This window comes from Cimex lectularius, unplaced genomic scaffold, assembly GCF_000648675.2.
Source record: "Cimex lectularius strain Harlan isolate CLEC.00 unplaced genomic scaffold, Clec_2.1 scaffold121, whole genome shotgun sequence".
In the NCBI taxonomy this organism is placed as follows: Eukaryota; Metazoa; Arthropoda; class Insecta; order Hemiptera; family Cimicidae; genus Cimex; species Cimex lectularius.
In genome coordinates, this window is record NW_019392904.1 from 647,617 (window position 1) to 661,068 (window position 13,452).

Sequence of the window (13,452 nt, forward strand, 5' to 3'; positions counted from 1 at the left end):
TTAATCCTATGCAAACTAGTGGAACATGAATGCGTACAATTCGTAACTAATTTCCGTGGGCGCTGATCCCTGTTTCACTATCTTTGAATTAGACTGCATGTGAGCCTATTTGGCCCAATTCAAACTTCGTTAACATGTGCTAGGACTCTGGGTGGACGGGGGAATTCATGAATAGGTCATTGAAGCAAAATTATATCACGCAGATGCTTTGAACTTAAAAGAATGCATTTCTTTAATAAAAAACGATCGAGTATTTTATGAAATGAACAGTTAATTATTCGGAAATCGTGAGATGCGGTCCGGTGTGATGTAGGTTTCAGAAAAACATTTTCTTTATCGTGCCAACGTTTCGATCTTTATTGAAATCATCTTCAGGGCTGGGATATACAAAACGTTTTTTCCCTTCGTCGGCTCTTTTCACCTCAAAGAAGCCGACTTCTTATACAAAAATGTCTTTCTATACCGACTTCCTTCACCACCCCTGCAAAATCAAACGTATATAAACATAAAACAGCAATACCTCACAACACGACACGCAAGAATGGCACAATTACGCAGAAAACAAACACATTGAGTGAGTAGAAATACTTTGAATGTAAAACATATTTTTTGCATTGTATAAATTCACTTTTTTCCACATCCTACATGCATTTGTTAAATGTAAACAATGTTTGTAAATCCCAGGCTCTGAAGATGATCTCAATAAAGATCGAAACGTTGGCACGATAAAGAAAATCTTTTTCTGAAACCTACATCACACCAGACCTCATCTCATGATTCCCGAATAATCATCGACTAACTGTAACTAATCACCACACATTTGAACAGATAATGTTTTTTTTAAATAGTTGATTTTCCTTTATTATCCTTATGATCTGGATAATCATAATGGAATTATCTGATTATTTTTTCACAGGTGTTATCGGACAATGACATTCTATAACCAGCATGCAACTAAAAGAAAGTGAGAGTAATGGTAATGAAGGTGATTGGGTTTTTAGCGGTTGTATGTGAATTTCCAGATTAATGTTCTCATGACCTGGCACCCACAGTATGATTATCTAATTTTGTCCATTTCCTTCGTCAATTTGACACTGTATGATCATGTAGTTTGATGGTTTCCAACTATTTTGTCTGCCGACCTGTCTGTCAGACACGTTTCGGAATTTCCATATATTCCATATATCTGTGCGATTAATGTGAAGTTTTTTCTTTCGTTTAGCTGAATAATTTTGTAAGATTGTAACTTTCCCATTATGTATTGATTTCAAAAGGAAGACAGCTTGCTTTTTTTAAACATATAATTTTATACTTGCTCTCATACAATTTTACCATTTAATTTTATTCTATTAATATTTCTTTATTGTTTTTGTTTGCCTTTCCACGATTTCTTTTAATATGTTTAGGGTTTCTGCAGATCTATCTATAAATAACTCCCTTTCTTCTCAAAAATAGTCGAAAAAAATCTCCTAAGCAACACGTAATACATTCAACCTTCTCTCAGATGACAAACATGGCTTTCACCTTCAATCCTCCACATCGCAGGTGCTCGCGTTGTGGTCCTCATAGTCTTTGAGCGTAACAATCACTGTATGGGTTATGGTATTGTATGGTATGGTGAAAAAGGATACTAGGAAGCGGGGTTTGCACTCCCCAAGGACTGCATCCTTCTGGCTTATTGTACCTTCCTAGTTCCTTAGTTCAGTGCAATAGACTCAATCCTTCCTCTTAGAAGTATCAGGTTATTGACTGTCGCTACTGCAATTTGATTCTCTAAGTTTATTCCGTACATTAGGTTAAATCTCCATCGAGCTGTTGCTTCGCGTTCGAAGATGACATGAGTGGCTGTTTCTTCCTCTTCATTACATAATCTGCAAATGGGATCATCGCTATATATACCCATGTTGTGTAGATGTTTTCTCAGATGCCAGTGACCGGTTAGTAGTCCTACCACTCCTCTGAGTTTGGCCCTCTCCAATTGCAACAGTGCTTTTGCCAGTCTTCCAGTCTTGGTGAGGGTTGTTTCATCACAAGTTTACTATGTCCAGCACCGCTAAAGTTTATCCACATCTCCTTTTGTTTTGTTTGTATCCATTCTGCAATGGAGGATTCTATATTCGTTTTTGTTATCCCAAGAGTAGGTTCGGGGCCTATGTATGGTCTTGCATTTCCTCCTCTGGCCAGTCTGTCTGCTTTCTCGTTACCAACAATTCCACTGTGCCCTGGCACCCAAGCTACTATCAGGTAGTCGTGTTTCCCCAGGTTTTGGAGATTTTGGATGCATTCACTGACTAATTTTGATGTGATTCTTTTACATACTAATGCTTTAAGGGCTGCTTGGCTATCTGATCGTATGAGGGTTTTTTTATCAGTGTAACCACTTTTAAGATTTTCCAGGGCACAAGCATTGATGGCATGTATTTCTGCTTGAAAGACCGAACAGTCCACATGGGGACTTTTCAAGATGTGTCATAAGGGTTGTGTGGCATGCGGTCCTCTATACTAAAGCGTGTCGTTCCAGACACCTAATACCTAATCCTACACTCCTACCTCACACCACGATTCTTACGGCTTCGCCACGGTTCGGACTAATTCGAATGCCCTTAGCGAGAGTGCCACACGACAGTGTGCTCGAACCAACTCATGTCCCCCTTTACCTTCAGACATACTGACCACACTTTCATCATCCTTACATCCTTTACCGGCGATACAGTTTTGCTTTTCTCTGATAACCAACTAATAGAAAAATGGGGCTAACTCTGGAGGATAAACATTTTAAAAAAATCACTCTTATTATATTTACCCAACCAAGCAAGACCCCTATCACAATATTGTTCATTATTTCTTCTATCCACAATCCCGCGATACCTTAAGCCGGAAACACACTTACCCGATGGAACGCTATGCGACGCAAATCCAAAGTCAAATTTTCCATAAGATTGTATTACCACCTTGCACATCTGCCCTGCTATGCAACGCTACCCTACTCTACGCTCTGCGATCCCCACTGTACAGATTGTCGTCGGTTAGCATCGAGTACAGTCGAAGGCAAAAGAATCGGACACTCATATTTTTATTCTAACTACATGTATTATTGTTGTTATATTAATTACAACATACTTATTTTAATATAAACCAAATTAACCGAGATCAAAAATTCATTTTTTTAAATTAATCAAAACACCTGAATACCGTTTTTGATATAGTGAATTTAACTAACAATTTATTACACGGTTTTGCTCAAAATAACGCATTAAGAACAAAAGAAGCGTTGCGATTGTGATAGTGATTATTGTGAATCACGCTGTGTGACTACGTGGCGTGCGCTTGACGTCGCATAGATGCGCACACCCTACCAAAACGTGGCAAGGCGACGGGTAGCATCGGGTAGCGTCGCATAGGGTTCCATCGGGTACCCGGCTTTAGGGCGACCCTATACCAGCAAATCACACCAATTTTATACAATTTTTTGCCAATACATTGTTCGGGTAATTCACATAACTCCTTCCTCGGGCCTTAGTGAAAGGTAAGGCTAGAAAAAGTAGAGTTTTTTTTTCCTTTAAAATGCTTACATCTAATGAGTCTCCCCTTTCTAGTGAAAAGCATTATTTAGATGGTTAAAGAAAACACAGCTACCCTGATATTATAAAATTAAATAGAATATTAATTCAATATTTTAGATTAAATATAAGAAATGTTTGTATAAAAACTGAAGGCAATAACTTTCTTTTCCTTCAGCTAGAAAGTCGTGTAGATAATTTACGTATTTCTGTTGTTAAGAAAGAAAACAAGTATAAGTTTATATAGAAGACATGGTCGATGAAGAACTTATCTGCAGACAGTAACATTTTTCTAAGAACGTTTGTACTCTGTACAAATATTTTCCAAACGGAAACAAGGGGAAGATGGGGAAGAAAAAAAATCCTATATGTATGTCTGACCATTTGTAAAGAACGTTATCTCAAATGAGCATGTCCGAGTAAATGACCACTTCGTACTGGAGAAAGAGCGGCTATTAAACCGCAAATAGGCCGAAACGAATAAATACATTTTATAAACATCAGAACGGTCTCTCCCTTCGGGCCGAATGACAAATAGGAAAAGTCGGGGCTTGTTTCGCGTCATCAACGCTATCCCCAGCTCCGGTATAATAAAATGCCATCTACATTTTTCATGCTGATTCAATTTCACTCCATCAATCCACATCAGTTTTCTCGCTTTGTATATATCCAGGGGTGTGGGACTTGGGGGGGGGGGTCTCGGAAGGCCCTTTGCAAGGATTGGGGAAGGAGTTTTAAATTTTTTTTTCAATTGAGCCTATCCGATGCAGATATGATCTTTTATCAATCATAACAACGTGCTAACTTCGAATAACTTTCTAAAAGTTTGTTCAACGGGCTGAAGAACAATGTTAACGGGGCAAGTGCTTATATTATTTCTCCACAATATATACTGATTGTTTTAATCATGTATAAAAAAAATCAAAATAAATATCATCAAAAACTTCATATGCGGCATCCAATATGATAAGATCAAACACGTCAATCAATCACATTCATTAATATTTTCCTCAATTAAATTCCACGGACCACTTCAGGGAGGCAAATACGAATGGATCTCCCTAACGACTGAGCCACCGCATTTCTCTCTATATTTTTTTAAATGTCAAATTTTGAAACAGTTAATAATGAGTGGTGTTTAGTAACATACTTTCCCGTACACTCGGTCATCCTACAAAGGACATAGAGGATCTTTAACCTAGCCTATTCGGTCTTATCGGACGTTTTGATTTTCAAGATTAGAGCTGACGCACCTCCGCATACGACAGGATTGTGTTACTGCCGCAGCATTGGTGTAGAGGCAGCTCAGCCTCGAAGGCCCAAGACAACTTCGCTCCCCGCTTGCCCATTCTGAGTGGTCGGGTCCGCATTAAGCATCGAACCGTATACAGCGCGCAAAGGTCTACCTAAGCCGAAATACATCAGCCTGGTTTCCGCGCACTCCCTAGGTAGAGAAGGCCACTCGACCTCCCCGAGTATTGAGGCTTCTTTAGCGCAGAAACTACCGGATCCGCTCCGGCTGCGGTTTTGTTCAAAGTGGAATTGCTAACCACCCCCTAGAGGAGTACCACCTACGGTAAAAGCCTCCAATCGAGCTCAGCCTACACCTACGTGCAAAGCATACTCGAGTAGGAGCAACCGATTCACTACCCGTTCCCATCCGCCACTACTCACGCATTCGAGGGACTTTTCAGAGTAATCATAGCGTCTTCAACGCTGATACGTTGCCATCCGATCCGCCGTATCTCGTGAGGCCGTGTTTATATTGGTGGTCATACGCAAGTTTTGTCACAGATAGAAGACAACCTCTTCTCTAAGGTCCCGTCAGGAGCGTTACCACGAACCACTACGAGTCCATTCCCAATCTAACAGGGGCTGAACCTTGGAACATTTCTGTTACCCCGTAGTACAGATGGTTACGCACCCTCCCCCGTCTATCCAGACAGGATCTGGTACCCTAACCTTCGTGTGCCTCTGATAAGGCACCCTCCGCCCCATGCCGACACGAGTACAGCTTCTGCTTTAGAGAGGTTGCCACGCCCTCAGGACTGCACCATTATTTTGCGCCCGGTGTTTAGTAACATGAAGTTCCCGTTCGGGGTCGCATCGTCTTGAGAAAGACGATGAGGTTCTTTATGGTCCGCACCTGGCACAAGGCCTTATCAGACGTTTGTTTCTCAAGGTAGGAGGCGACGCACCTCTGTCTCAGCTGTGTGCCGCACAGAGCTTGGTTCAAGGGCCGAACGAATTCGATCCGAACCTCCGACGGAATGAAAGTTTAAGTGCAAAAAGGAGAAATTCGAAAGGAAAAATAAAACAAACAATTCAAAAATCAATAGAAATATATGAAACTTAAAAAACAACCTAAGAAAAGGAAGTTCCTCTAAAATTCTGAAACTAATATATGTTTAAGTTGATTGTTGCTATATTTTTACTGATATGAATTTATGTATGAAATCAATGCAGATCCTAATGATAGATCGAAAGCTAGACATAAAATAATGACACTGATCTTTCACTTAGTTTGACCTGTACGTTGATTTTTCCTTAAAAATACCTCTTCTAAATTTTATTATTATATTCACAGATTTTGTATCTCCTTGATACAATTTTAACATTTTCATAAATCCAGACGTCTGCAATAAAACTGTGTAAATAATGTTCTATTATTTTCTAGTGCAACTTGATGAATATTAAGTATAACCTTAAAAAAGCGGCAGAAATAATTCGTCTTTTATATTTATTTTCATGTTTTCAGAAAATTCGAATTATTTAAAAAGATAATTATACATAATTATCATGTAACATATTATACATATAACTTAAGATAAATGCTGGTTTTATTAATTTTAATTGTAAGTTTGCAACATATAACAAAGTCTTTGCTAAATTATATTATTTCCTGTTATTATTTATGACTGTCTCAACCTGTCTTGGTCAGTCATTTGCAAAAATTCAGAAACAAACATTTCACTGAAAATGGCCAGAAATAAAAACGCAAACAACCAAACTACAAAAAATTTTTACTTGATACGTTTCAGTAATTCGTACGATGAAACGTTTGAATTTCCCGCCATGTGAGAACTTGAGCGGTACCACTAGAGTGGTCTTTATTAATGTTTTTAAAACTGTTTTGCAAAGCCTGGTTGATTAGTCTCATGTGAGGATAATTAAATGAAAGTTCGGAATAATTTTTATAGCTATATATCCTTTAAAAAAACAATTATAAATGATATATGCACTGACCATGCGCGAAAGGGAATTATGAGGTTTCAACCAAACACAATCAGTCTTTATCAAAAAATGTCATCCAAAGATACACCTACAGATCCTGCACCTCCTGCGTCTGCCGAAGGGACTTTTTCGACCGAATTGCAATTCGAACATTCACAAGACAAAGAGACGGTGGGACCGACTTCCGAGAAGGCGGCAGAGAGTGTTTTCAAGGTTCCCAAAGTCGTCGACTGGAAAAAGATGAGCGGAAAGACGAAAAAGACCAGGTACACCGAGAAGATGTCGAAGATCGCCGTGTCCGGTTCACCCAGGCTGACAATGCGTGGCAGCTTCACGCCAAGAAAGCGGCTCGTCACGTACATGAAGATCTCGAGAGAACGTGCCAAAAAAAGAAAAGACGATGATAAAAAGCTCAAAGAAGTGACGAAGAAAGACGGGACGAAGAAAACAGTTAAAAAAGCGCCGACCTTGTTACAGTCAAAAATACGAATAGAAGAGACGTTTCCGGAATCAACAAACAACAATTTTAGTCATTATGACCAACAAAATCATTTGTCCAATTCCTTTGTCAAGTCGTACCTGAAAATGTAAGTCACAATAAATTCTTTTGTTTACTGGAAATAATAACAGTTCCTGATTGCCTTGTTTTTCATTTACACACAAATATATAGCAAAACCTTTTCAATGAGTTGCCACACTTTGGTTAATTATAATTATTCACATAGATTAGTCATTTCTGATCACATTGGGCATTTCGACATTTTATTTAGCCACCTGTTCGCATATTTTGTCATATACAAGTAACCGGTTTTATGGATACGCTTTACCAGGAAATTTTATTATTAGGAAATATTACACTGTCTATTTTTTAGCTTTTAAACGTTTCTTTACTATAATATGTGTACAACATGCACTCAAAAACACTTACAGGAAATTATATAATTTTCAAAGCAAATTTACGTTTGCAAAACTCTAAAACTTAAAATATTTATAAAGTTTCAATCGGTCAATCTTTTTAACTAAAGTCTTGGTTGAGATGAAAAAGCCAGTGTAACGAGGGGGATTCGAACCCACGACCTTCGGCTGAATACGCTACTCTCTTACCACTTGAGCTATCTTGACTTCGATCCACTCGGACACCAACGACTCATCTCAACCTTTCGAATTTTCCCTCGGTGTACCATTTTTCAACTGCGAAGGTCGTGGGTTCGAATCCCGCTCGTGACACCGGCCTTTTCATCTCTTCATAGGTCAATTAAGACCACTAAACATCACGAATATTCAGCTGTTTAATAGTTTAAACGTCATTTTAGAAATCGAAATATCAGATTATATGTTTTAACGTACAGAGAAAAAGTGATCTATTTACAAGCAATCAAAGATGGTTTTAATCCGGAAAGTTAAAAATTCCACCTTGAAAGCTTACAAAAACCGTCTGTTTTATTTTATTTATGTATTTGTATTATTGATATAGCAATTCATTTTTTTAATTCTGTGAATGTTTACATTTAATTTCGTTTAATTCATTAGTATCGAGAAAAATGTAGTCTTTGTATAAATTCAAACTACATATACTTTTATCTTGATATAATCGACACAAATACCGGAACAATTGTCTGTATATTTAATAAAAATGAATTTAAGTGGTTAAAGAATATTTTTATAGTTATTATAAAAGAAAATATAGAATTATCAATTTAAGTGAATCCATTTAAAAAATTATAATTTAATAAGCAGGAGTAATGGATAACAAATGGGGCTCAAAATACTAAGCCCGCAAAACCAGGCTGTCATGCAGAAGTGTAGCTTGATGGCGCCGTAAAATACAAGGCCGTTCACATCAAAAAAATAAATGGTGTACAAATAATCACTTATTATATTTTTATTGTGAGATCAATGGATCTTTTATCTATAGCAGATAATCAATTGTAAATTATTTTTTTACTTAAAGGATCGGAAAAATAAATATGACAGTTTTTGCTATTCCACAAATGAATATTGTAATCTTATTGCCATATTCGTCAGTTTGCTGCGGTCTCAAGTACAATTTATTGGGGGGGGGGAAAAAAGGAAACTGAGGAATTTAAAAAATCAATTACAAAAATTATTACACAATGCAATAATTTAATAATATACTAAAATGCATTTTTAATCCTAATTAATGCAGATATCATATCAATCTTTAATAAAATATTTGATTGCGTTTGGGGAGTGAGATTGTTAGGCTTGTTTATTCTTAAGAAATCTTTCTTTTTGAAAATTCGAAAAAAAAGGTTTTCTTTATTATTTAAATGTATTTGGATCTAAATTGTATATTTACGTAAGATGCTCATTGTTTATTTATGTATTATAACATGATACACAAAGCTTATTAGTCAGTTTAAATCATCTTGACAATGGATTACTCTCTCTATCTGCCCATCTGGAATTGCTAACGTGACCCACTTTTCAAAATACATATCTTTCCTTAAGCATGACTCATTTATGTAATCTATAATAACACACAAACACTACACTTAATGTAGATTAACTTTACTATTAAATAGATTGGATGTCTAACTTAATTGACTTCTTTATTAAATGGATATCGATGAAAATTTTTGGTTTTAATAATCGTGCACCAATGCTTACAATTGTGCAAAATGCATCATTGAATTCAATAATTCTGTCTATGAACTGTAAAGAAACATAAAATTTAAAACAATAGTTGTAAATGTTTATTTGATTGTGATAGCTGACAAAATAATTTACCCATCTGTCATTGAGACGAATTTTTTCTGTGTTGTTACTTAACTGACGAATTTTAGACTTTGGCACAATTTTCCGTACTTCGCGTCTGCTCAATTTTCCCCCGGACTATCCGGAATCGGAAGAACAATTATCCTAATCGTGATGTTAGAAAGGGTATCCGGATTCGCAGTAAATCAAACGCCGGGGAAAGATCTCAATTGTTACGAGCAGTTGGTAAACAATGCGAAACATACGCTAGACGTTTTTATTGTTGTTTTATTGCATTAAATATCATCTAAATGGGATGCTTTATTCTTTATAGGCAATCTTAAGAACTCATTTTTCACCCTTGAAGGACCTCTTAGACAAATGTTACAAGAGAATTGCTTCCGCCTTCATTTTTATCTTTTTTATGCCCATATGTGGAAGGCATTCGCACTTTCTATTACAAGTTTTATTATCTTTTCTTTTATGATCTTTATTCGAACTATAAGACATTTAAAAAAAATAACTTAAAGATTGCTTGTTGACTTAAGTGACTCATGCTAGCCGCAACAATTAAATTAAACAAGAACAATAAATTAAATAAACAGAAAATATAAAACTGCTAAAGTTTAGAGAGTGACGACGTTAACATATAGTGAAATAAATTGACATAAAACAAAATAGAAAATTAATCTTTAATTAAGATATTGGTTGAGATAAAAAAAAGTCAGTGTCACGTGCGGGATTCGAACCCACGACCTTCGGCTAAATACGCCACTGCTCTACCATTTGAATCCCGCTAGGAACACTGATTTTTTATCTCAACCAATACCTTACTTAAAGATTAATTAATTGAGAAGAATTTATTTGGTCAATCGAACAACGAAACCTAATCGATTTAATAATAGAAAATATAAAAAATAGAAATAAAAATGATAAAAGGAAGGAAAAATGCTTTCTTATGTAGTAAAACGGCCTAATAATATTGTGAGCTATTAAATTCACTAGTTTCGTGGTCCGCTTGACCAATTAATATCTTACAATTAATTAAGGTTTTCAGTTGAGATAAAAAAGTCAATGGCACGAGCGGGATTCGAACCCACGACCTTCGGCTTGATACGCCGCTGCTCTGCCACTTGAGCTATCGTGACCTCGATCCACTCGGACACCAACCTCCCATCTCAACCGCACCTTTTGAATTTTCCCTCCTTTTTGCCATTTTTCAGCGGCGTATCAAGCCGAAGATCGTGGGTTCGAATCCCGCTCGTGCCATTGACTTTTTTATCTCAACTGAAAACCTTAATTAATTGTATTGTGGGCTATGTTGGCTCTGTTTGGAGGGAGATGAGAAGTTTGTACTGGAGGGTGTCAAAAGAAGTTAACGAGTCGGCTTTGCGGATTGGCAAAGGAAGACAATTCCAGAGATCTGTGGCTTGATCAAGTAATCCGATCAAATGCGGAGCTTTTATGCCAAGGAAAGTACAAATCACTGGGCGATGAGCTGGTGTTAAGCGAGTGGATATAAGATTCGAAATGGATAAGCTGAAAAATATAGTGAGGTCGAAGAGAATTTATGGTAAAGGCAGTTGCCTAGGAAATATTTCCTACTAAATGAGGAATGAAGCCAGGATAGGTCTGAATATAGATGTCAGACGCTGGATATTCGATGAGTACAAAAAATAAATCTGACACAACAGTTCATTTGTGCTTTCAGGCGGTTTTCTTGTTTCTACGAAAGCACACCATAAGCGACACACCTGCAATAGAAGATGGGAAAGTTGAGGGAGGATGTTCCCATCACATATTATTAATTGCTACTCGTTATATAGTTTTTCATTTGATTTTTGGTTTTACGGGTGAGAGAATATACTAAGCCATCACGACCAGCGGGGCTTATAGTACTGTTTCATTGTGCGCCGTCAATTTTATGAGATTGATAGTGCGTATTATGTATCACCAATTTTTGTAACCATGGTTTCTCCTCTCGCTCACTCACTNTCCAAGCAGAGACCTCACGTTGACATTTGTTATTTTTGTTTAATATTCTCGTAATTTTTTCTTCTGTCCTGCCTTATTGGTATACATTGTGCCAAGATTTCTTTTTTTTTACTTTTAACGTCATAGAAGGAACTTCCTTTATTTATTTCATGTAAATTATTCTTTGGGGACACCAGTCCCAGAATAAAGTTATTTTTCTTCTTCTTCTTCTTTATAATGAGTCACTTAAGGTGTTCGTAAACCAATGTCTCTCTCTCTCTCTCTCTCTCTCTTTCTCTCTCTCTCTCTCTCTCTCTCTCTTTCTTTCTCTCCCACGCTCTCTCACTCACTCCTCTCCCTCTCACTCACTCCTCTCCCTCTCATTATCACTTTCTCTCTCTCACTCTCTCTCTCTTTCTCTCTCTCTCTCTCTCTCTCTCTCTCACTCACTCTCTCACTCACTCTCTCACACTTTCTCTCAATTTCTCCAACGCTCTCCCATTCCCTGCCACCCTCTATCTCTCTTTCTCTTTATAATGAGTCACTTCTTACTCTCTCTCTCTGTCCCTCTCATTTAAACTGTCCTTTTTATCACTCTAACGTTCTCTCTTTGTTACCCATCCCATATTTAGATTACTTTAATTTTATTTTTGTTTTTATGGCTGATATACTGATATCCTACACCATCACGACTGGCAGGCCTTACAATTCTATATCATTATGCGCCTTAATTTTTTTAGATGGATAGTGGGTTATCATTTATCATCATTTTTGTAACCATGGTTCCTCTCTCCATCTCTCTCACATTCTCTCCTTCATCACCATTTTTAGACACCTGGACGTTTTACAACATAAAAAAATGATTGATCACAAGTCGCTAGAAAAGGGTTTTTAAGAATTGGTTAATAATAAAGATTCAAAATTATATTCAGAGGAAAGTTGTCATCACGTTGGGAGGAGTGTCTTGAGAGTTATGGAACGCTTTGTAATTTAAAAAATCCAACTTCTATTATTTTTTATCCTTTATTTCTTAATTATTCAATTATTTATACACCACTTTTTCGAAATGAAAAATTTGTGACACAGGCAGGATTCGAACCCGCGACCTTCGACAGTATGTGGCTCTTCCAACCACTTCAGCTAACTTGACTTCTCCTATGACAAATTTTTAATTTCGAAAAAATCCTGTATAATTAATTGAGTAGATTAATAAAACATGTTTAAAATCATTTCTTGAATTATTATTAATTATTAAAGGCGTTTTAACGGCTAAGGTCATTTCACGCCTTAACAAAAACTTAATTTAAACTTCCTATCTTATGTGAGCTATATCCCTTCTGAGTGCTATAAAGCTCTGTCTCCAAACATCCAAAATCTTTAATTTATCCTTTTAAAATACTTAATTTGGAATGCCAAAAAGCCCATTTTAAATTCTAAAATTTATTTCTATTCTTTAATTAGAATTTCGAACTTTTGTTCCATAATTTAAACATTTTCCTTAGGCTTGTATAGCCAATAATAATAGTAATAATAGAGTCAGACTAGCAACAGTCTCCGCATAAATACAGGCTCATCGTTATCCTTTTATTCTTCCATTCAAATACTATAAATAAATTAATGCTACTTAACAGTAATAAAAAAACAATAATACTTTTTTTGAGGGAGCTTTTCTTATTTAAATTGCGATTTTAGGCATTGTAGTTTATTACGCCTCAATTGGGATTTTCTTTTGTTTCATTTTTCCGCTCCGGCAGCCTCCATTTATTTGTTTTTGTAAGATAAATTTGAAAATTGGAGGGCTTATCACCTTCATTGGACAATTGTCTTTTAAAGACACAGAAATCAAACTACCTTTTATAATTTTATTTATTTTAAATCTCTTCTGTGTTTTATATATTTTTACTCGTTTTTGTATGAATTTTAGGTCAATTATTGTCTAGCATGAACTAGCTCTTTTCGACGAAAA

At 36.4% G+C, this 13,452-nt stretch overlaps 1 protein-coding gene across 1 annotated transcript; it reads left to right on the top strand.

Annotated features, from left to right (window-relative positions):
- Positions 1-6,735: 6,735 nt before the first annotated feature.
- On the top strand, positions 6,736-13,426 carry LOC112127794. Its single transcript, XM_024229244.1, has 2 exons — positions 6,736-7,381; positions 13,411-13,426. Exons 1-2 carry the CDS (start codon positions 6,825-6,827, stop codon positions 13,424-13,426), a joined length of 573 nt encoding a protein of 190 aa, XP_024085012.1. The 5' UTR covers positions 6,736-6,824.
- Positions 13,427-13,452: the final 26 nt, after the last annotated feature.